The sequence below is a fragment of the Aspergillus nidulans genome, chromosome V (assembly GCF_000011425.1).
Source record: "Aspergillus nidulans FGSC A4 chromosome V".
Lineage (NCBI taxonomy): Eukaryota > Fungi > Ascomycota > Eurotiomycetes > Eurotiales > Aspergillaceae > Aspergillus > Aspergillus nidulans.
The window spans coordinates 1,294,797-1,316,242 of record NC_066261.1 but is presented as its reverse complement, the minus strand read 5'-3'; the positions used below and the strand labels follow the sequence as shown (position 1 = coordinate 1,316,242).

Genomic DNA, 21,446 nt, shown 5'->3' with positions numbered 1-21,446 from the left:
AATATACACAGTAGTATCTTCTGAGTCTGGTTGAGTGTCTGGACATGCTCTTTAGTAAATGAAACAGTACCCTTGATTCTAGATTCGATCCCTTCTGAGCTACTCTGTATGGCAGCTAAGCTTAATTCGAATAAGTCTATCGCATTCATGCGCCGATCCTCCGTTCAGATCATAGCGCTTGGCAAATGATACCATGTAACTGTGACGAACGGTGGGTCTAGGTCATAGTATCCAGCCATCCAAGCCATTATTACATAAACCAAGTCTTATCTTCATGTCTTTGCTTCCTTCCGGCCTCGTCTCTTCTTGGCCGTCGCACCGTCATTCTCTCTACTACCCTGGCCGTTCTCTGCAGCCTCTTCTGGTTCAGCACCCCGCTTGGCGCCTTTGCGCGTCCCCTTGCCCTTCCGCCGGGCTGGTAAAGCAGACAGATCCTGAGAGCTAGGATCGGTTTCCACATCAACTAGCTCTGCGTCCTGATCAGCTCCAGCCTCCCGTCGAAGGCGGCTAAAAGCCTTTTCCATCCTGCTCTGGCCACCGGACCGGACGCGTGGTGCGAATGCTCCTGCTCCTTGAGGTCCACTGAAGAAACTGGTGATATTACTCTGGGTCCCCTCCTGTTCTCTCTGATTGATGTCACGAATCACGGGCACGAGGACTTCATCAGTTCGTTCCTGACTCCAGCCAATAGTCGCCATCAGGAAGTTTCGGAGTCCATGTAGATCAGGCACGCCCCACTGAAAGGGTGAAGGGTCCCTGTCCGCTTCCGGCTCGAGGTAAGCTGCATCGACTCGCGCGTCCGGGAAGGTAGGCGGTAGAAAAATCTTCGTAGCCTGTTTCCTGAACTTTTTGTAGAAAGCCGCATGGCTGCTGTTCGACATATCTGCCCCTGTCTGTACCTGCGTCCACCAGTCCCGGAATTCCTCAAGGCTGGAGAATTCGGTCAGAATCTCCAGCGCTGTCACTGGTCCTATGCCGGGAATTCCTTCTGTATAGTCGCTCCCAAGAAGATGTGCGAAGCTAATCAGTTTCCGTCGATGGAGAGCATACTCCTTCTCCAGATCCGCAGTGAGATAACACTCAACGTATTTGCTCTGGTTGAACATATTTTTGTAGACTCGGGTGCCACCGAACAGGAAGATATCACTGTCATCCGTGATAATGCCGTCCACAAGTCCTAACGAGACCAGTTCCGCGCATTGGGCCTCCGCCTCCATGGGCGCTGTGATATACGGTAGTCCGAACAATCTCAAAAGCTGCTGACACTCTGTAATCATGATTTGCGTAACCTCGTCGGCGTCTCTGCGGTCTTTCTTCTGCTGCGAGCGCAGCTGTTTGAGTTCTTGTTCGTAGTCGAATGTGCCTTCACTATGTGGGGCTGAGTTCAAGGTTGCTGCAAACCTAACATGTTCCTCGCCTTCGGCAGCGAGCTGTCTCATGAGCTCTTCGTCTTCCGGATCCGAGAAGCCTTCATCGTCGATATCAACAGCTTGAGCGAGCCCAACCTCATGAAGCGCACTGGGCACTTGCTGTATTGGAACATCTTCGAATTCTGGCGATAATCGTCCAGTCTTCTCGCCATCACCGACGTGTTCTTCCGCTGGCAGGTGCACGTCTTCAAACTCTAGTGATCGTTCCCTTTCTGCAGCGGGGACGGCTTCCACCGGTTGCACAGTGACGTCTTCAAATTCCGGAGAACTAGACCGCACGGATTCCTCACCGTCAGTCTGCACCGATTCGGCTACGTCTCCATCCTTTGCAACTTTGGCTTCAAGAGCTACAGAGGCTCTGTGATCCGGCGACTCTGGTTTTGGTGGCTCGGGAGGTGTTTGAATCTCTTTCAGTTCAGCTGGTTGGGCCGGCGCAGTTTCCTTATCAGCCTCAGGCGCTGGGTCAAGATCGATGACCTTGCTCTCGGGGAATTTGTCCACGTCTATTACACTAGGTGATCGATGATTACGCAAAAATAAATGGCCTGGTGTCATGGCCCTGTCGCGATAGTTATCCAAGTCGTTGTCATTCTGATCAGCGATGAACTCCGAATTCTGCTGGGGGCCGGAAAACCACGGTGGTAAAGGCACATTTTCCTTGGCCTCCTTTGATGGTCCCTTCTCGAAACCACCTGCATCATTCTCGACTGGTTCTGGTTTCTTCACGTTGAGAGGCTTGCGGTGCTTGAGAGTTTCAAAAGGCAGCGGGCCCTCGAAAGTTTGGGTCGGAGCAGGTTTAGCAGGCGCCTTGGTCCGCTTCGATTGGGCCACAGCGGCTACAAAATCTAATTCGTCGTCGCTCTCAATAGTAGGTTCAACTGCTGGTTTGCTTTGAGGTTCCAGCGAAGTGGCCCGGTTGACAGGAATTTCCGGCATTTCTGCGTCGTGGTCCATATGATTCGGGGACTGTAGGGACATTGCAATTGCCCTTTGCAAATCTTCATCCTCACTTGCAGCGGCGCCATCAAAAACATCGCCAGTGTGTTGAGCATTGTTGAAATCTTCGACAAAAAGGGAATCGGCCCCTGCATCCTGCCCTTGGGACCCTTGTATGTGCTGCCTTAGTGAATCATCAAACACGCCTGGTTGCAGAAATGAAAGCTTTGGAAGGCGGTTGAGACCCTCGATGGGCACATCCTCGAAGCCCCCTTCATCCTCCGAAGCCTCGGGCTCCGGTGTGATTTCATGATGAAAATATCGGTCAACGTCGATAGGCTTTTCTTCCCGACCACCTTCCTTGTTACCTACAACACCTAATACCCAGCCGCCTTCGACAGAGTTGTCTTGTACGAGCACGTATTCCTTGCCACGCTCACCTGCAATCCTCTGACCGGATTTATAAAAAGCCTCATCTCCGTTCATACCGTTAATGTTCATGAGACGCTGGGTCAGATCATTTCGTTCCTTCACACGCTCGATCTGGAATTTGGAGAAAGCCATCCGGTCAGGGAACATCGTATCCAGCTGTTCTTTGGAGTATCCCATACGCAGCCGACTGCGAAGTCTCGCGGCATTCAAGATGTTGTAGCGATCAGTAGCGGGTAAGCTGAGAAAGAAAGGACTATCAAAGTCGATTTTGGAGAAATCGTAAAGATTGATGTCTTCACCCTGGTGAAACTGGCGCGCATACTCTTCTAGCTCTTCTTGCGACATAATACGCGGATCATTCGGGGCTCCCATTTCTTGAAGCGAGACCTGCATATCCGGTAAATGATAGGCATCTTTCTTCTTGAAAGTCCGCGACTGTTGTTTTTGCTTGTCTGTCATGAACGTCTCCTCAACGTACACCGGATTATCTGGAACGTCTTCCTCGTTCTCCTGCCTCCGGCTCCTGCGCTTAGCTGATTCTTGCTCGGCTGTGCGTTGCAACTGCACAGCAAGTAGCTTACTCGCCGTCTGCACTGCATCTTCCCTGCGCCCCTCTCGCCTTTTTTTCCGGTTCGCGATGGTTTGTCGCTTGAGGACCGGGGCGCCACCATCAAACACGAAAACGGGCTTGATGCCGAAGTAGAGAAGTTTGCATATCCGACGAAAGAATCCGACAATATGCGAGTTGCGAAGAGCGTTCCCTTCTTTATCGCGGACGGCTTTTAAGAACTGGTAGATCCAGATGGACGCATCGACAGCCAGTCGTTTCCGATTAAGAGTCTCGAGCTTCACGGGTCGGGCACAAGGTTGGACGATAGTCCAGAGTCCTTGGACACCCATGGTGGCCTAGGCGCGCAGAAGTAGTAGCTCGAATAGCAAGGAGACATGCCAAAGTCAGGACACGGCTGCTCAGATGAGATCATCTATTGAGGCACGACTCTCCGCGTCGCCACTAGGCACGAGCATCACGAGATCACGTGAAAATTATACCTGATTCGGCACCATAGCGATAAGCGGGTTACATAATCCTTATCGCTTAACTTATCGTTCATTTCTTGGGATTTTGGGCTTTTATGCGCGGGCTTCGAGCTTTTCTACAAGCAATTGACACTGCGGGGGCGAGCCGATGTAGCTTGCTGCTACAAAAATGGGTTCTTCACTCGAGGTAAGTACCTTCCCTACTGTTTTGTTGCGTACTAACCAGTACCAGCACGTCGATGCTTGTCTTCCCGTTACCGCGCTTCAATTATTTGACCTTGGTGGGGTCAGATTCGTCCTCCTGGGCCAGGGGACATTTGCGCGCCTGGTCGAGGAGAGCAGCGGGAGGGTGCTCGCCTATTTACGAGTATTCAAGATAAACCACGTTCACGGCTATACTGTTCTTCAAAAAGACGGTCGGTCAACAGGCCATGTTCAGCTTGTGGCATGGGGAGGTCAGTCGTTGAGACTCGTTGAGTTGAGCTACTCAATCAGCTCATGCGGAGAGCCTGTCGTGTCCTTGGTAGCAGCAAGCGCTGAGTATCTGGCTCCGGATTGGGTTCTAGCTGGATGCCCGAGCACGGATGGCAGTGCAGCGTATCTGGTGACAGCACACAATGCTGTGCTTGGCATGTCTGTGGTAGAGGAGGCAAACAGAAGAGCCATTCACCTGCGACAATTAGTAGCCGGAGTCAAATCCATCCTATATTCAGCTCAGATTGTCCCGGTATCTCCTACGAACCTCTTGGTGGCAGCTGGCACAGTGTTCGGTGAGATAATAGTCTGGTCATGCTTTGTCTGCGGCGGTAATGGCTCCACTGCCAATGCAGTCAGTTCCATACATCACTTTTTTACCGGACACGAAGGGTCCATCTTTGATGTTGAGATATCTCCGAAGATTGCCAACCTCCGTGGTGATCTTTCTGGAAGGCTATTGGCTAGTTGTAGCGATGATCGAACCGTTCGAATTTGGGATATTTCAGACTGTGAGATCGCCTCTCCCGATCAACCATCCGCCTACTCAACTGATGGATTCGAACTCCGCTGTACTGGGTTTGGTCAAGTAAAGAATGACGAGCTGAACGCGGAATCTTGTGTTGCCAGTGCGTTTGGTCATGGGGCTCGCATCTGGGGCATACATTTTCTTGCGGAACAAATCACGAAGGATAAGATCAGCCTGATATCCCGTGGGGAGGATGCGCAGTGCCTGGTGTGGGATCTCATTTGGGGGTCATCGAGCGAAACTAAATTCAAGCTAACAAACACTTGCTCCCTTCATCCGCACAATGGCAAGCACATTTGGTCCCTCGGATTGCTGACTGCCGGTTCGAAAACAACCGTCTATACCGGTGGAAACGATGGGGCTGTCCGGACTTTCAATCTCGTGCAGGAAGCTGGGGAGTTAATATGTCCCAACAGGACCACTCGCATAAACGACACACCAGGCTCGGAAAACGTCAAGGGCGGCGGGATGAGAGCGTATGAATTTGTTGCACCAGACCACTTCCTCGTGGTTACTACGAGCGGCGAGATTCAAATCGCGTGGGCCGAGTCCCCAAATACTGCCGATCGAAGAATTGCTTGCGAGACGCTGTTCGTCGAAGAAGATTTGAGCTCTTATTCGATCATTTCGGGGCTACCCTACAAAGGCGTTGCTGTCATAGGAAACAAACTTGGCATCATTCGGTTATATGATCACGAAACGAGGTCGCTAACCACTGTCGCGACGGCGGGCCAACGGCCGGTTGGTCTATACTTATTGGATCACCATAAAGGTACCGATGGGTCTGTCAACCTGAAAATTCTAGCAACATACACCACACTAGATACGGCAGAGGTCTTCCACGTTCATCTTTCAGCTGAAGGGCCTCATGCGGAACGGGTGACTTTGCACGTTCCTCAGGGCTTCGGCATTTCGTGCGCTTCACTGATCCACAATAATGAGTACCTAGGTCTAGGATCTAGATATGGATCATTCGCTGTGTACAAATTGCAGGAGACCGGCTCACTGGAACCTCTGTTGAAGGTCGCCAGAGTCCATAGCAAAGATGGATTGACAAGAATAATCCCGTTTACCTCGCTGTCGCCGACGGATAGTACACCCTCACAGTACTTCCTGACGAGTGGCCGGGATGCCAATTACCGCGTCAACGTGCTGGACGTTTCCGGAGAAGCTGTGTCTCTGCGAACCGTGCACTCACCTACCACGTTAGGGTTCAACGTTGAAGGCGCATACATCGACAACCACAGCGATCTCATCCTCTACGGCTTTGGCGGCATGGGCTTTGTCGTCTGGAACGAGTCAACGCAAGCCGAAATCGCGAAGATCCACTGCGGCGGTGGCCATCGGCGATGGGCATTCCATCCTAGCACGCGGCCTGGCGAAAGCCTACTGCTTTGGTCCCAGGGCGGTTTTAACGCTACTCATATCAATGCCCAGGCTGCACGCTCAATACGCGCAGGCGGACATGGGAGAGAGATCAAAGCCCTGGGCACGTATCAACCCGCCAAGGGAAGTCCTTTGTTCGTCACTGGGTCAGAGGACACGACATTGCGCATTCTCGCACCGAGATCACCAAACCGGTCAGGTCCATGGGGAGCACTAGAGACTCAACGAGTCTTAACAGCACACGACTCTTCGCCGCAGCATATCTCGTGGTCCAAGGACGGAAAGTTCCTGTTCACAAGCAGTGCAATGGAAGACTTCTTCGTGTGGAAGATCCGCGCCATCCCATTATTCGGCCTGGCAGCGGCTATACAAGGGCAGTGTCCCAAGAGCCATCCCAAGTCAGAACTCCGCGTGACATGCTTTGATATTCTCGAGGTGGAACCTTCACAGACTGAAGCCGAAGCGAGCTTCCTGCTCTGTCTGACATATTCCAACTCCACAATCAAGGTCTTCCATTTATCATGTGCCAACGAAGACGGCCGCTTCAGTCTCCTAGCCAGCGGCACGTACACGAGCAACTGTCTCACCCAAGTCCGGTTCCTCCGGGCCCCATCGTCGCTTTGTCTAGTAACCACGTCGACGGACGGACACTTTACGCTTTGGGACATAACCGCCGTCTTAGAGCAATTCTACCACCTTGATCGGCCGCTACGCCTGAAACAACCGCTCAGCTCCCTCTCAATACCGGAGGAGACAATCGCCTGCGAAAGCAGACACCAAATCCACTCTAATAGCATAAAGACAATCGACATGGTACATCTATCCGACACTGTCACCCTGTTGCTCGCCGGAGGCGACGACAACGCCATCACGCTTACACTACTACACACCGACACAGAAACCGGCCCGGCAACAATCACAATCCCGGACGCGCACACAGCGTCTGTCAATGCCGTAAAGGCTATTGAAGAGTCGATTGCCCGAAACAGCGGGACTATCCAGCTTAGCTTTGCATCCTCTGGGAACGACCACCGCGTCAAGTTCTGGCGGGTGACCATTGACATGCAAGACCGTCCGGTCTTGGACGGGGTCCAGGTGGACAATGTGCTGGACCGGTATAGCCCCGTAGCGGACATCTCATCGTTGGACGTTGTTCATGACGAGGAGGGGATGAAGCTGCTTGTTTGTGGAGTTGGGATGGAGTGGTTTACCGTTGAACTCTAGAACACTGTGTATACGAAGGGACGTCACGAGTAGAGATGAACATGCTTTGATAGAGTTGTATATAAAATAGATGTCATTATTTTTAACGTTCAGGTTTACCCTATTGATCGCCAGTACTTCCACGGCCAGGAGAGCTGGACCGGGACAGCCGATGTGTACCAAAAATGGCCTCCACCTTCTCTGGATCCTCTTGCACCGCAACATTTCTACCGGGAGCAAGGTTCTATCCCAATCTCACTCGTCGGGAATTGTGCATCCTCTCCGTGACGAATAAGGTAGAAATTCGCAAGACATCGTCACACCTGAATGCTAGTGGGTCTCAGTCTCGATCAGGGGATCCGATTTGATTATACGGTAACGAGTCTATCCTGAAATACCGGCTTGCCTCTAGGCATCAAAGTGATAAGAGTAGGACCCTGAGCCCGACCGCGGTAGGTCATCGACATTGACCGGTCTCTGCCCTTTGAATCACTTAATGAATCACTTGAACAGAATGATAATCATGGTCTTAGACGCGGAGAGCATAAAGCACTGCCTATCCAAGTAAGGTCCTCACTGCCGGCGGGCCGAGTCCTGGTCAATTTCCGAGGTGGACACGTTCGTCCTGCATTAGTTGTGTTTCAAGCCGCACGCCACCACGTTTCTGGGAAATCCGGGGTTTCAGATTGACAGCCTCTGGAGCTTGTATTGAACTGTACATGCCGGCTGTCTGATGTCTTCGACTTTTCGCCGATCTACGAGCAACCTGGAAACCCTGAAGTCGGTACGGTATATAAAGCGGCCTCGAGTTCGCCCTCACCATGTTTTTCAAGCAACTACCGTCGCTCCTTCGAATCGCTTGACGCATTCGTTTCTTTCATTCTTTCATTCATTCGATCTTTCTTTTTCTCTCTTTCAATATGAAGGTCAACACTCTTTTGGTTGCCGTAGCGGCTGGTACCGCGATGGCTGCACCCCAGCTCAAGAAGCGCGCCGGTTTTACGTGTACGGCGTCAACCTTCTCCAGCTTGTTGAGGTAGCTTGCTGATCTAGGCAGTTTTTGGAGTCACCGAGGCTGGCGCTGAGTTCGGCGAGAAAAGTATTCCTGGTGTTTGGGTATGCCTAGAGGTCCATCTGGATGCGACCTAGGCTGACGAACGCAAATGCAGGGCACTGACTACACCTTCCCCGATACTGAATCCATCTTGACCCTCATCTCGAAGGGTTTCAACACTTTCCGCATTCCCTTCCTTATGGAGCGTCTGACGCCTGAGATGACGGGCTCTTTCGACGAAGGATACCTGAAAAATCTGACTTCGGTACGTCCATGGCTCTGTTCGTCGATGTAAGACTTCTTCTAACGAATCAGGTCGTCAATGCAGTCACCGATGCAGGAGCATGGGCCATCGTTGACGCCCAAAACTTTGGCCGATTGTACGCCCCTGGTTTACCCTACAGAAGCATCTACTAATAGACCCAGCAACGGCGAGATCATAAGCAGCGCCTCCGACTTCCAGACTTGGTGGAAGAACGTAGCGGCCGAGTTCGCGGACAATAAGAACGTCATTTTCGATACCAGTATGTCATTCCTATTCGTTAGGCGGTCATGTTTTATTTCTCTTGTATATTACTCTCTGCATGGGTCTTAAAGCTAACACGTCTGGGGCAGACAACGAATTCCACGACATGGACCAGACCCTCGTGCTGGATCTCAACCAAGCCGCCATCAACGGCATCCGCGCAGCCGGCGCCACCTCGCAATACATCTTCGTCGAGGGTAACTCGTACACCGGCGCCTGGACATGGACGGACAACAATGACAACCTGAAATCCCTCACCGACCCGCAGGACAAGATCGTCTACGAAATGCACCAGTACCTCGATACTGACGGCTCCGGAACACACGAGACCTGTGTTTCGGAGACAATCGGCGCCGAGAGGGTTGAATCCGCGACGCAGTGGCTGAAAGACAACGGCAAACTCGGTGTCATTGGTGAATTTGCGGGCGGCAATAACGAGATATGCCGCGCAGCGGTCAAGAGTCTACTGGATGCGCTGAAGGAGAACGATGATGTTTGGCTCGGTGCGCTTTGGTGGGCTGCTGGGCCTTGGTGGGAAGACTATATGTTCAGCATGGAGCCGACGGATGGCATTGCGTATACGGGGATGCTCAGTACGTTGGAGGCGTACATGAATTAAGTTATCTGAGTATGGGTTGCTTGTAGCCTCGTCCTGATCATTGGGTCCAAGTGATATATAGGCACTCTACTCTGTGAAATGTTTCAGTATATAAAGAAAGCATCCTCAATTCTTTTTGGGCTCCGTACTTTATACTTTGTCTATCTCGCATCTTACATCTGCTCGGGCGTAGGTCCAACGTACCCCGTCATGGAATTAGCTTAGAATATACATGGCCGACCCACAATAGGCAGCGTGCGCCATCCGCTGCGGCACTGATTGCCTTGGCTGTCGGGCTTTGTCCGTACACGCGCTTCTATCTCACGACGACGCGGTAGAGATCGGCATTTGATTGCCATTTGGTGCTCTAGTACGGTTGCTCTATTACGGTGAGCCAGTCGTCTCGGAGATTTGTTACTCTGGATATTGATATGAACGTTGATTACGGACTGACTGCGAGTATAGTGATTATGGCGGTATAACCCCGGTTTCAGAATCGTGAACCTTTATTGAATAACAACGATCCCATATCCAAACGGTCTCCTATGCATAGCCGTACTCTTCGCCAGCTCCCATTCTCGCCTACTCCGTCTCCCTGTCTAGGCAGACCCATTGCTCCGCTACCCCCTTGACCTCATGGGCTTAGCCTCCTACCCGCCGCTATGATCTACATTCTCACCATACTTCACCCTGATGGTAAGGGGCAAGATATTGGGGAATGGCTCTGGGCGTGGAATAGGCAGCTGGTCGAGGTCGGGGCGGGACGTGACGGGCTGGACGCTAGATACTGCGGCAGGAGACTAACACGATTGTGTTGAGGATGGCGCCGAAACGGGGGAATTGTGGGCCAAGGCATGCACGTCTTCGTCCCCGTCTTCGTCGTTGTATAACAAGATGTTCTTTCAGTCAACATGTCCGTAGTCGAAGAGCAAAGAACGGTGCCTCCACTGCGGCTGTCACTACGCCGTGGTTCCGAATCAACACTGATGCACATCCTATAGGCATTTGTTTCACATATATCAAGGACTAAGATTAACAAGGATATCTGTAGTCTCTAAGTAAATTTGATGTATTCAAGCACCAACGGGTTACCCGTTGCGCTTAATTCGATAGTATGTATTGCACCATACTCCAAAAGGATCTGCTCCACATATATATATTCACAATATATCTTTCTTCTCTGTGTAATTACCATCACCTACCTAAACAATATCCCACTTTGGCCCTATTGAGTTATTCAATCATCAGATTAGATACTACAGAGGGTTTCCAGCTATCTGACGGCTGGAAGGGTGATATTGAAAGGTCCGAGTCTTGAATAGCAGCGACCCTGTGACACTCTATGCGGATTGGCAGGTCAAACAGCGGTCTGGAGCACGGCAGCGTCTTGCAAATATATTGAGTATCTCAAGATAGAATCACACTACAATAATCGCCATGCAGATCACTCAACAAATTGATGATAGTTGGAGTCAATACCAGGTCAGTGGTTGGCGTTGCCGGGAGGACAACCCGGCACTGGACCTTTCATGCCTGAAATTCCAGGCAATAAGGCATGATATAGACCCACTCCCAGGGCTGAGCTCAGCTGCAAATTCTGTCTAGTGGTTTACTGGAGCTCTTAATTGCCGGAGACGAAAATTAGCTATCGATATATGAGCCTATCTGAGCATTACCCAGTTGGAAGATCGAAATATAGATGCCTGGAGCGATGAAGAATTTGCTGTGGCTGAGCGGTCGAATTAAAACCTAACCACGGGCCCGGGGATTACGAAGCTTCTGCCATACTCTGGACCAGGGCGTGTGGGGGGGACATTGCAGGTGGACAATGGGACATGCCAAGACTGGAATAGTGAAGCCTACTGTAAATACTCTAGTACATTGCTGACTTCATATGGAATATATTCATGGCTGCCATCCAGTAAAGGCCAATCCCATTACATTGACAGAATAGTTAGCGCTAGATATCTCTATCTAAGCTATAGAGCAAGGCAACTAAATCCCAGGGCTCTGTACTCTGTAATCAACTGATACTTAGAGCGAGCGAGACGTCAGTGACGCGTGGTATTTCCAAATACGGCTTAGTGTAAACGACGATCAGCCACAGATATTTGTTTTGGCTTAATTTAGAAAGAGGCGAAGTCGCTCACTGCGCCTCTTACTTTCCAGCTCATCATTCCAGCCTCATAAATAAATATCCTGATCCTCCCTCTTCTCGCTATCAGATCTGTAATCCATCACTGTTCACGCCTGCCATCCTCATCCCTACATCGACCTCACAAAACTCGCCTAATTCTCCGACCCAAATTCAGCTCTCAAGATGGGTAAAGGCGGTCGCATGATCTGCATCTTCACTCCATACGTCCTCACTATCGCCGCCTTAATATGTCTTATCGTTGTGGGCCTTGGCTCTACTGACAATGGCACCGACTCTCTTCGCGACCTCTACTTTTTCAGGGTATGTTTACTCTCAAGATTTGTTGATGATGGGCGAGCATCAGCTGACGTTTCCAGGCCGATCTGCAAGATCTGAATAGTTCCGCACCTATACAAAACTCCGTTTCTAGCGTCCTCGATGATCTGAACATTTCCGTCGACGATGGCGATCTTGGGTCCGCTTTAGAAGAAGTCGAGCAGTACTTCAACATCCCTGATTTCTACAATATCGGTCTTTTCGGCTACTGCCAGGGCAACGTCACCAACAACAACGACTACCGCGTCACCAACTGCTCTTCTCCAGAAGCACAGTTCTGGTTCGACCCCGTTGAAGTCTGGAATCTCAAAACCCTTGGCCTGCAGAACGCCATTCCCGACGACCTCCAGGATGCACTGAATGTGTACAAGAACGTCTCCAAATGGATGTGCATTGCCTATATCATCGCCTTCGCCGCTACAGGTCTTGAGATCCTCCTCGGTATCACGGCCATCTTCAGCCGTTGGGGATCCTGTGTGACGACCCTCGTCGCCATCGCAGCGTTCCTCTTCACCGCCGCCGCCTCGGCTACTTCGACCGCCATGTTCGCCGTTATCGCTGGAGTCTTCAACGACAAGATCAAGCCGTACGGGATCGACGGACACATGGGCCGCAACATCTACGCCGCCACCTGGCTCGCCACTGCTTTCTCGCTTGCTGCTGCTTTGTTCTGGGCCATCAGCTCCTGCTGCTGCTCCGGCCGCTCGCCATATAACCACCGTCACGGCCGCAACCGTGGTGGCATCACTGCCGAGAAGGCGCCTTACACCTACGAGCCCGTCGGCGAAGGCTACCCTTCGCCTCAACCGCCTTTCCACGCCAGCGCCCCTAACTACTCTGCGCAGCAGCGGCCAACCGCCTATGAGCCATACCGCCACGTCTAAAACACAAAAATAAGAAAACAAGCAGAAAATTATCTTTGGCTCGATTCCTCTTCGAGTGAAGAGTGACGACATTATGCAAGTTGCACTGACTTGATTTATACCTGGAATATGCTTCGATTGCATTGGATATGGATATGGATATGGAAAGGCTTCTTCATTTTTGTTTTATTATCTATCTATTCGTCAATGGCTGGCTCGGCATGGTTTGGGATGTAGATAGATTTTTTATGATAACGATACCCTGAGAATGAACAAGTCATTAGAAGCATATCTTCCCTATTGTAGCTATCTCAAGTATATTAAGTTATTATCAACTTCACAGATGGATAAAGCATTAGTAGTCTATATTGCGCCTGCGATACCTCATTTCCTCTCACTCCTACAGTGCCAACGCCATCAGAACTGAAATCCACCCGGTCACGATCAAGTAGAACAGAAGTAAGCGTATAAATAACCCGCAATGCAACAATAGAGATACACGCCCGCTATGTCGACTTCCCTCACTCCGGTCTACGGGAAGAAACGGGAATGATGCATAGCTTAGGGGCCGGAAGAAAGACATAACACATCTAAGTAGTAGACATGCATGACGATATAAACAATACCATATAAACTGAATAGGAATAAGCATACGCATCTGCATATGGATAATGGCTCGCAGGCTTTTATCATTTCAGTACATATAGCCAGATAGTCCAGAGTTACTCCGTATATCATTGGCTATCGTCGTCTTGCATCTTCTCTTCTCCTATCACAACCGCACACATAAAGGCTTAAATCTAGGTATGCTCGCTGCCCTGGTTCAGTCCTGTCTTCCTCGGGATCCGACCAATAACGCCCCTCTCGTCAACAGGAACATTCAATCCGCCGCGCTGATTTCGCACTAGAAGGACATTCTGGTCTGCGCGCGCCCACTGCTTTAAGGGGGTGTGGGGATCGTCGGACCAGACAGGTTTTGTACTTTTTCTCTGAGGGAAGATATGCCGGAGTGAGGTGAACCAGTTCTCATTCTCGCTTTCATCTTCTGCTTCTTGTTGGCGGGATTTACCCTTGCCTTTGGGGTCGGGTGAGGCGGAGAGAGCGACTTCCTCGGTTTCTGAGATGTCATTTGTATTGTTAATATTATGGATACCGATATGATCATCGTGGTCCTTGTCTGGGACTGAAGCGCCTGCAGAAGCAGAAGTAGGTCTCTCTGGCCGCCGGAGTGCTGGATGGGTTTTCCGGATTGGGCTTGGACCGGGGTAGGGCTCAGTATCTTGTGCTTCAATGTTGGAATTGGCGGCTGCATTTATGGCTGAGCCTCTGTTCTCGATAACAGTTTCGATCATGCCTCGGCCGGAGTGGTTTGACGTTGTTCCTGGAGTTGGGGTCTCTACAACCTGGCCATTAGGGAACTTGTTTCGCTTTGGAGTTAAGACATGAGCAGGCTCCTTGTCCTTGTTTGGGCTGGGCGCTTTGGAGCCAGTGCTTGTATTTAAGATCATGCCTGACGCCGCGTCTATAGCCGTCTCTGAAGTTGGTTGGCTTGTAAGAGACTTGTTTCTGGGGACAAGGGCGTGCTTGGCGTCTCCGTGGACGCTTTCGTCCGAGGCTGCCTTGGAGGCTATGCCTAAAGTTGATCTCTCTGGTGTTGTATGGATAGTGAGCCTGTTTCGTCTTGACGTCGATGGCGATGAAACACCGCGCTTGTTGTTTCTGTCCGGTACTAGGCTGTCAGGTTGGGGCTCTGAGCAAAACCTGTGCCGTGCAGGGGTTAGAAGAGCAGTAGGGGTCTCATCGTCGCCGAGCTCAACGCTCGCCGTTTCGTGGCCCGTATCATCGACATCAACGTCCATGCCGGTGTTTTCCATGTCTTCGTCGCTGTTTTCCCATACAGTATGCAGGTCATCTGTCTCCTGTAGGTGGTCGATGTTCATGTAATCATCGTCATGTTCCCGGGCCGCAGCGCGAGCGGGCTCGCTGTCGGGAATGCTGTATTGCGATGTGGAATCTGACTCTGCGGCGTTTTGACCATCTTCAGATACTGCATTCCGAGACGTTGGGTCTTGCACCGCAAAGGAATGAGTATGGAGTTTCGAAAGCTGCTCCCTGAGACTTGCTGTGAATGACGTTTTTGCGTCGTCCGGCTCCCGTGACTCGACAGACTCATCGATGGTGACAACCTGCGCCGCGCACGCGTTGATTCCTGGAATGTCGAGGCTGCGTCTTTTATAAGTTGGCTTTGAGAAGGTCTCTGCGAAATACTCTTCGTATTCCAAGGGCTTGATGTGGTTGTAGTGGCACTCCGCAAGGTAGGAAGGATAAGTATCAAGATTTTTGATGATGAAGTCATCCCACAGAAATGACCTTTGTAGACTACCCCTTTCCCGAAATGACCGCAACCTGGAACACAATTTTATAAAGTGTTCATAATTACCGGCATAATTCGGGTAGTCGCCGCGGAATTTTTCATAAATCCCTGCTGCTTCGACGGACTGTGCTGAGTTGATGATGTAGTTCTGGTGGCGGGCGATAATAGTCTCGTCAAGTCCGCCTTCTGCTTTGACTACCGTAGGCTTAATATCTAATTTGCTTCGTTTCAAGGGTGAGCCGCGATCGCTGTCAGTTTCAGATGCAAGGCGTTTCAGTGGAGACGTGCGGTCGGGTCTAAAAGAGCTGCCTTGGACAGAGCTTTGTATGCTTGGATTGAGGAGATCGTCTATAGACAACATGGATGACGAATGCGGTTCGTGATGGGATGAGGAAGCCTTGGACGACTGGGTTTGGTATAAAGAAGCAGCAGGTACACTACCCTCGACAACATTCGGCCCCGACGATGTATGGATAGAATTCGATGGTGACCGTGGAGTTGGTTGCGTTGGTGAGACTTGGCTGCTCAACGGGGTGCCCATTACATGTACACAACTTAAAGAGTCTGGCGCACTTGCTGGGAGAGACATGGAGTTCCATTGTGATGTCCCTCCATTGCTGTCTCCTTCATGACTGGCGTAGGTGTTGAGAATGCGTGATTGGGAGGATTTGTCTGGTTGAGACTGGCTTTCAGTGAGGTCTGTTCTTGAAGCATCCTGGCCCGACAGTACGGGACGCGATTTGCTGAGAACCGCTGGGGTTTCCACCACCTGAACATTTTGCCCCGCGAATTCAGAAAGAGACGGCTCTGGGCTTGATACTGTTTGGGTGGATGTCTCTTGTTGCGTGCTACCACTTAGCGGCCGGGGAATTGCCACGCTCATTTCTGAATCAGAACTACTTTCAGATTCCTGCTCGCCCCCAAGAGCAGGGTCTGGATTAGAGATTTCAACGTCTGGAGCTTCGTTTTTCTCGGAATCGTCAGAATTAGAACTGCCGTCCGATTGATAACCCTTGTCAACCTGGGCCTTGGCAATTGGCCCGGCATCTACCGCAGGGTCCTTCTGTGATTCAGAATTGACATTGGTATAATGCCCGTCATCGTGGCCTATGCCTGGGGCGATAGGCCTGGCGCCTGGCGCATTGTTTATCTTTGAGTTCGAATTGCTGTCATCAGATGCCATCCTCGAGTTTGACTGGGTGTCCTCTAAAACATGGCCGCCATCATCGCAAACCATATCTGGCGCAATGGCTTTCGCATTTGGCTCAGCCATAGCAGCTACCGAGGCTTTGGATATCGGGTCTGTATTTCTATCAAGCTCGGACACTGGTTCCTCCTCGACCATCTGCATATGCGAGTCTGTGTTGTTTTCAAGGCTATGTTGGTCCCCTGAGCTCTGCGCCCTCTGAGGACGCACGGAGTTATCTCTGAGCGGACTACTATCCCTCGGCAGCAGCACGCCACGGCTGGGTGTTCGATTGGGCGTTTCAACCCAAGAATCTGCAAGCGACTCAGAAGACGTCTCACTAACCGGCGTGCTAGGACGAGTATCATCCACAGTTTTTGGCTTATTGTCTTCAATTTGATTCCGTCGGGAAGCCAACTCATTCCACTCAGCCAGCAGCGCCCTTGGCACGTTTCCTGACGCTAGTTGACATCCATCCGGAGGCGGATACCACGGCGTTGGGTTGGAGTCCAAAAGCTCTTTCTGATCGGCAGGCACTGTAACATCAACGCTGCTGATTCCTGTCATACCTTCCCACGGATCGGCAATTTTTGCCTTCGCATTCTTATCAGGGCTAGCCGGCAGAGGAATGCCATCTTCACAAGATTGAAGCTGAGACTGTGGTTGCCTTTCAGGCGAGTTTGAGTATCCTGACCTCTCAACTGCCCCTCTTGGTGACTGCCGCTCTGCTTTTTGCGGCGAAAAGTTTTGTCTGGTTGCCTTTTCGGAGCATGGACGATTTATAGCCTGAGTTATAAATGGTTCGGAACTAACACTTGTCGGTGTTCCTCTGTCTCCTTCTGCTGCTCCTTGCTTTTCAGGGTGCACGTGACTCACATTGCTTGTAGACATATGATGTGTATTTCGTTGTCTTACTGCATTAGGCCCATATATTGGTTGTAATTGCTGCGCATCTAAAGATATATCCCGACTCGGCTGTCGATCATTTGAGGATCGCGTCTGCTCTAAACGTTCCAACAACTTACCCGAGTTGAGCACCGCATCATGGATTGGGCTTTGAACAGGAGACCTTGAATGAGAGCGAGGCAACTGGGACATGAACTGATGCCGCACATGTTGGGTATGGCCATCGGCGAGGATATCGCCGTCCCCGTTGTTTTGCCCGCTACTGTCCACTGTTTCTTGGCTTGGTTCGATTGCCTGATGCCCAGATCTGAGCAAAGACAGCACACGTTTTAAGAGCGTTATAAGCGCGGGTTTTTTTGTGACTAGCTTCCCCCTCGGCGGCTCTTTGGCCTTATCACGAGCCCATACTATGCTGAAACGCTTGACATACAAATGAACGTTTGGTTTTCCGGCGTGATATTCGTACACCAGCTCGAAATCGTCCAACTGGATGGTATAACCTAGGCAGCGATCCCGATTGAGCGGTTTATTCGGAAAATCCTTATTATACTCCTGCAACGATCCACTTGACAAGACCGCTTCAATTTGCGTATCCAAGTCGCTCAATCTGGGTCGGGGAACATTGTTTACTTCGCTCCACTGCGGAGGAAGACACCCATCAGCTGGATACCTGCAATAATAAAACCCGTAACCTACCTCGGTAATCCGTGCAAGCTGTTGCTCGGAGGAGGAAAACCGAATGTTGCTCCCATCGTCTTCCCAATCCGAACCGGGGTGTCGCCCGGTCTCGTAGCTCGAAAGGCAATGTTCAACAAAGAGTGAGATCCAATGGTTCGATGAGCTCATTGTAAACTTAGCCAGAACTGCGTCCTGAGCTCATTTGCGGCCGTTTGCGACATCATATCCTTCTTTGGAGCTAGCTGAGAATGCGCGTTGAAGGTCACAGACTTTCAGTGGGATGTTCTGCGTCTGAGAGCTGGGAGACGGTGTGATTGGTGGTCATGGAGGAGAGATGCTGTATCAGTCAGGAGACGGCCAGCTACAGAGTGAATCGCTGCTCATTCGCCCTCGAACCGAACAGACGGCTTGATTGACACTGTTCGACGCGGTCGTCGCGTTGCCACAGCCACAACCGTCAATCAGATTTACTAGCCACAGTAGGTAGTCACCTGCCACATCCCACGTCATCCACCATTAGGCGCTCAGGCTCCAGGCCGGGCTGGACTTGATAGAAACAACAACCCGCCCAGCTCAACACTCATCCCACTTCCCCTCTTCAACGAACCTCGCTCATCTGTTCGATCAGCACTTACCGTACAGTTATATTCGATGTAGTGCTCAGGCTTGAAACAAGCACAGTCCTGCATGGATCTTCACTACACAATATCTCTATGCAGCACGGAACGCGAAGCGTCTCCGCAGCAGATTAGCCTGGATGGTCGCCACCGCTCCTTTGTGCTAACGCAAACCGGGTAACCCGTACCTGGTGGTCTTCACAGGGCCTCTATCTCTGCTTGTTGACGCATTGCCCTTTCCCATCGATGCCAGACAAGAAAAATAAGGATATGGCTCCCCAACCGTCTCATGGGACACCCAGTCCATCAGCATCCTCTATTTTTCTCCCACTCGGGCGACGAAGCTCTCGCGCATCTTTATCGACTCAGGCAGAACGCGACAGCTTGAACGCCGCTCTGGATCAGATCCATACAGCAGCCTACCAGTCCGATGCCCTCACCGTGTTCAACGAGTTCGCTAGCCCGCCTACCCCGGCGTCGGCTGCTGACGACAAGAGCATATCTGATGAGATCCAGGGCGGCCTGAGTGGACTATATAGTCGAATACGGACTTCAGTCGGCGGGATGCGCGGTATGGTCAGCGGGGTAGGAAAATCTGCAGAGGACCCGAAGCGTCCCCCGTCGGATCGCCAGACGACGAAACGTACCCCAGATTCCATGTCTGTTGAAACCCAGCAATATACCAGCTCTCCTTTACCCTCGGCAGTGAACTCGCCAACCTCAGTGAGTCACCCGTCTCTCCATGATGGTTCCATGGTGTCAGGCGCAGCAAGGTCCTCCAAAGTCTCTTCCAAAGCTGGGAGTATATCGTCCAAAGCCTCAGTTGCTCCATCTGCGACTGCACGACCTCATAACGTCTCATTACCCAACCATCTTGCAAATTCTGGCGCCGTAGATCCAGCCGTTACCGAAGTACATGTCAATGCGATTAAAGAGCCCCCTCGTGCAACGAGTGACATATCCAACACCCAGCCATCGACTGATCCGCAAATGCTGGACTCAAGTGGCACCGATCACGATTCTCTTCCACGAACTACGTCACTGAGCTCATCCGGTTGGAGTCAGCAAAGAACGCACTCCCCAGTTCTGCAAGCGAAGTCTTATAATAATGTTTACGATGGACCGGCAGGAGCGGAAACCGGCAGTACCCACAGTGGAAGCCAAGTTTGCGATAGCTCAAGAAGACCAGATGGACGAGCAGGCCGTGAAATGGATACGAGCTTTTCGTCCTCAATCCGGAAGGCCAAGCGGTCGATAGATGGGACGCAGGACAGCAATGTTCCCACCGACCGGACGAGATCCAATTCTGCTGTATCAATGCAACATGATACTACCATTACTGCACCGGCTTCCGGAGCGGATAGCGTCAATCAGTTTACAAGCGGAGAAGACAGCGCTTATACCGAAGGACGTACGCCTTCCACGATGGCTACGTCCATGTCGTTTATGGATGGGGAGGCTCAGTCAAAAGAATCACTCAAGTCTCGGGCCCAGACTGAAAGTAAGGAAAGACCGCCCATTACTCGTTCCGGTCGTCTGCCTGGTTATCCAGCGTCACAGATCTCATCAGTTAACACTACCATGGGCTCCCCGACCATAATCACGCCTCTGAACACTGCCTTTGACAGAATACCGTCTCGAAATCAGAGCCGCCGTCCAAATGCCGGCGACGGCGTCGTAACCCAGCTCAGAAGTAGATTACTAAGTAAGGATTTTTGGATGCGTGATGAGAATGCGAAAGACTGTTTTCACTGCGGGGAACCTTTCTCAACATTTCGGCGAAAACACCACTGTCGCACGTGTGGCCAAATCTTTGATTCAAAATGTACGCTCCTTATCTCAGGCGAGAAATTTGGCCAACCAGGAACTATCCGTGTATGCAAGCCCTGTGAGCATATGATCAACGGTCATGACGACGATTCGTCTGAATTCTCGGACAGTGAGCAAAGCCCCATTATGGCCAATCCTCGCGTGTCCGAACTCAGCATCGGAAACTCTTCACGCGCTGGTCTTGAGGATGATGATTCAGCCTCCATCGTTTCTCAATCTCTCAATGCACCGAATAAAACGCCTACAATGGCAATTCCAGCAACCAGACGTGCCGGAGAAGGACATAATCGCCGCTCGGCCATTCTTGAAATAAGCCCAGATAGGCCATTGGCGCGGCCCACATCATCAAGGTCCTTGAAGTCTACCTTGAGCGGTCGGCCCCATTCTATAGGTCACAAACGCCATCATTCCCGCCAGCAAGTCATCCGAAATTTCAAACCCTATCACGATGAACGGGCTCCTTTTCAGCGCCGTCATGGGGATGATTCACCTTTCGAAACGAGGCTTTCTGCTTTTCACAAGGATAACATAATTGATCCCGACCTCGCGCAATATCTCTCTGACGATGCATCGAGCGGCGATGAGCAGCCAAACCTGCTTTCAGCAGCAACCGAGGGTTCATTGCCCAAAAGTGGCGTTGACACAGAAAGGACCATGCTTGGTGGCTTGTTCGCCTCTATGAAAAAGGGTCGGTCTGCGTTTGGGGACCGGAGTACCACCGGCTTTGCTCAGTCCGGCCGCGAATTGGATGATAGCAGCATGAACAGCCTCAGAGCTGCCAATTTACCCCGTTCTTCTCGCCGACGCAATCTCAGCGTCGCGAGCAGCATCCATCGCCACTCCCCTCGAACTTCGAAAGAGGCTGTATTCAACCCTTACGAGCCTCAAAATGCGGGTCAAGCTTTACCTACAT

General features: G+C 51.3%; 5 protein-coding genes across 5 annotated transcripts, besides 1 other annotated feature; 3 read left to right on the top strand and 2 right to left on the bottom strand.

Moving 5' to 3' along the window:
• Positions 1–21,446: part of a sequence feature (contig 1.89 1..282268(1)) that runs on past both edges of the window.
• Positions 273–3,698, bottom strand: ANIA_05216 (ssDNA endodeoxyribonuclease RAD2; the record flags this gene model as incomplete). Its single annotated transcript, XM_657728.1, has 1 exon — positions 273–3,698. The coding sequence occupies one exon, from the start codon at positions 3,696–3,698 to the stop codon at positions 273–275; it is 3,426 nt and encodes a 1,141-aa protein (XP_662820.1).
• ANIA_05215 (tRNA (34-2'-O)-methyltransferase regulator RTT10) lies at positions 4,006–7,449 on the top strand (the record flags this gene model as incomplete). Its single annotated transcript, XM_657727.1, has 2 exons — positions 4,006–4,023; positions 4,069–7,449. 2 exons carry the CDS (start codon positions 4,006–4,008, stop codon positions 7,447–7,449), a joined length of 3,399 nt encoding a protein of 1,132 aa, XP_662819.1.
• Positions 8,349–9,627, top strand: ANIA_05214 (glycoside hydrolase family 5 protein; the record flags this gene model as incomplete). Its single annotated transcript, XM_657726.1, has 6 exons — positions 8,349–8,433; positions 8,486–8,544; positions 8,598–8,747; positions 8,798–8,862; positions 8,909–9,006; positions 9,080–9,627. 6 exons carry the CDS (start codon positions 8,349–8,351, stop codon positions 9,625–9,627), a joined length of 1,005 nt encoding a protein of 334 aa, XP_662818.1.
• On the top strand, positions 11,846–13,229 carry ANIA_05213 (SUR7/PalI family protein). The gene is made up of 2 exons (XM_657725.2): positions 11,846–12,064; positions 12,121–13,229. The coding sequence occupies exons 1-2, from the start codon at positions 11,927–11,929 to the stop codon at positions 12,961–12,963; spliced, it is 981 nt and encodes a 326-aa protein (XP_662817.1). The 5' UTR covers positions 11,846–11,926; the 3' UTR covers positions 12,964–13,229.
• Positions 13,743–18,254, bottom strand: ANIA_05212 (uncharacterized protein; the record flags this gene model as incomplete). Its single annotated transcript, XM_657724.1, has 4 exons — positions 13,743–17,416; positions 17,528–17,715; positions 17,839–18,047; positions 18,105–18,254. The coding sequence occupies 4 exons, from the start codon at positions 18,252–18,254 to the stop codon at positions 13,743–13,745; spliced, it is 4,221 nt and encodes a 1,406-aa protein (XP_662816.1).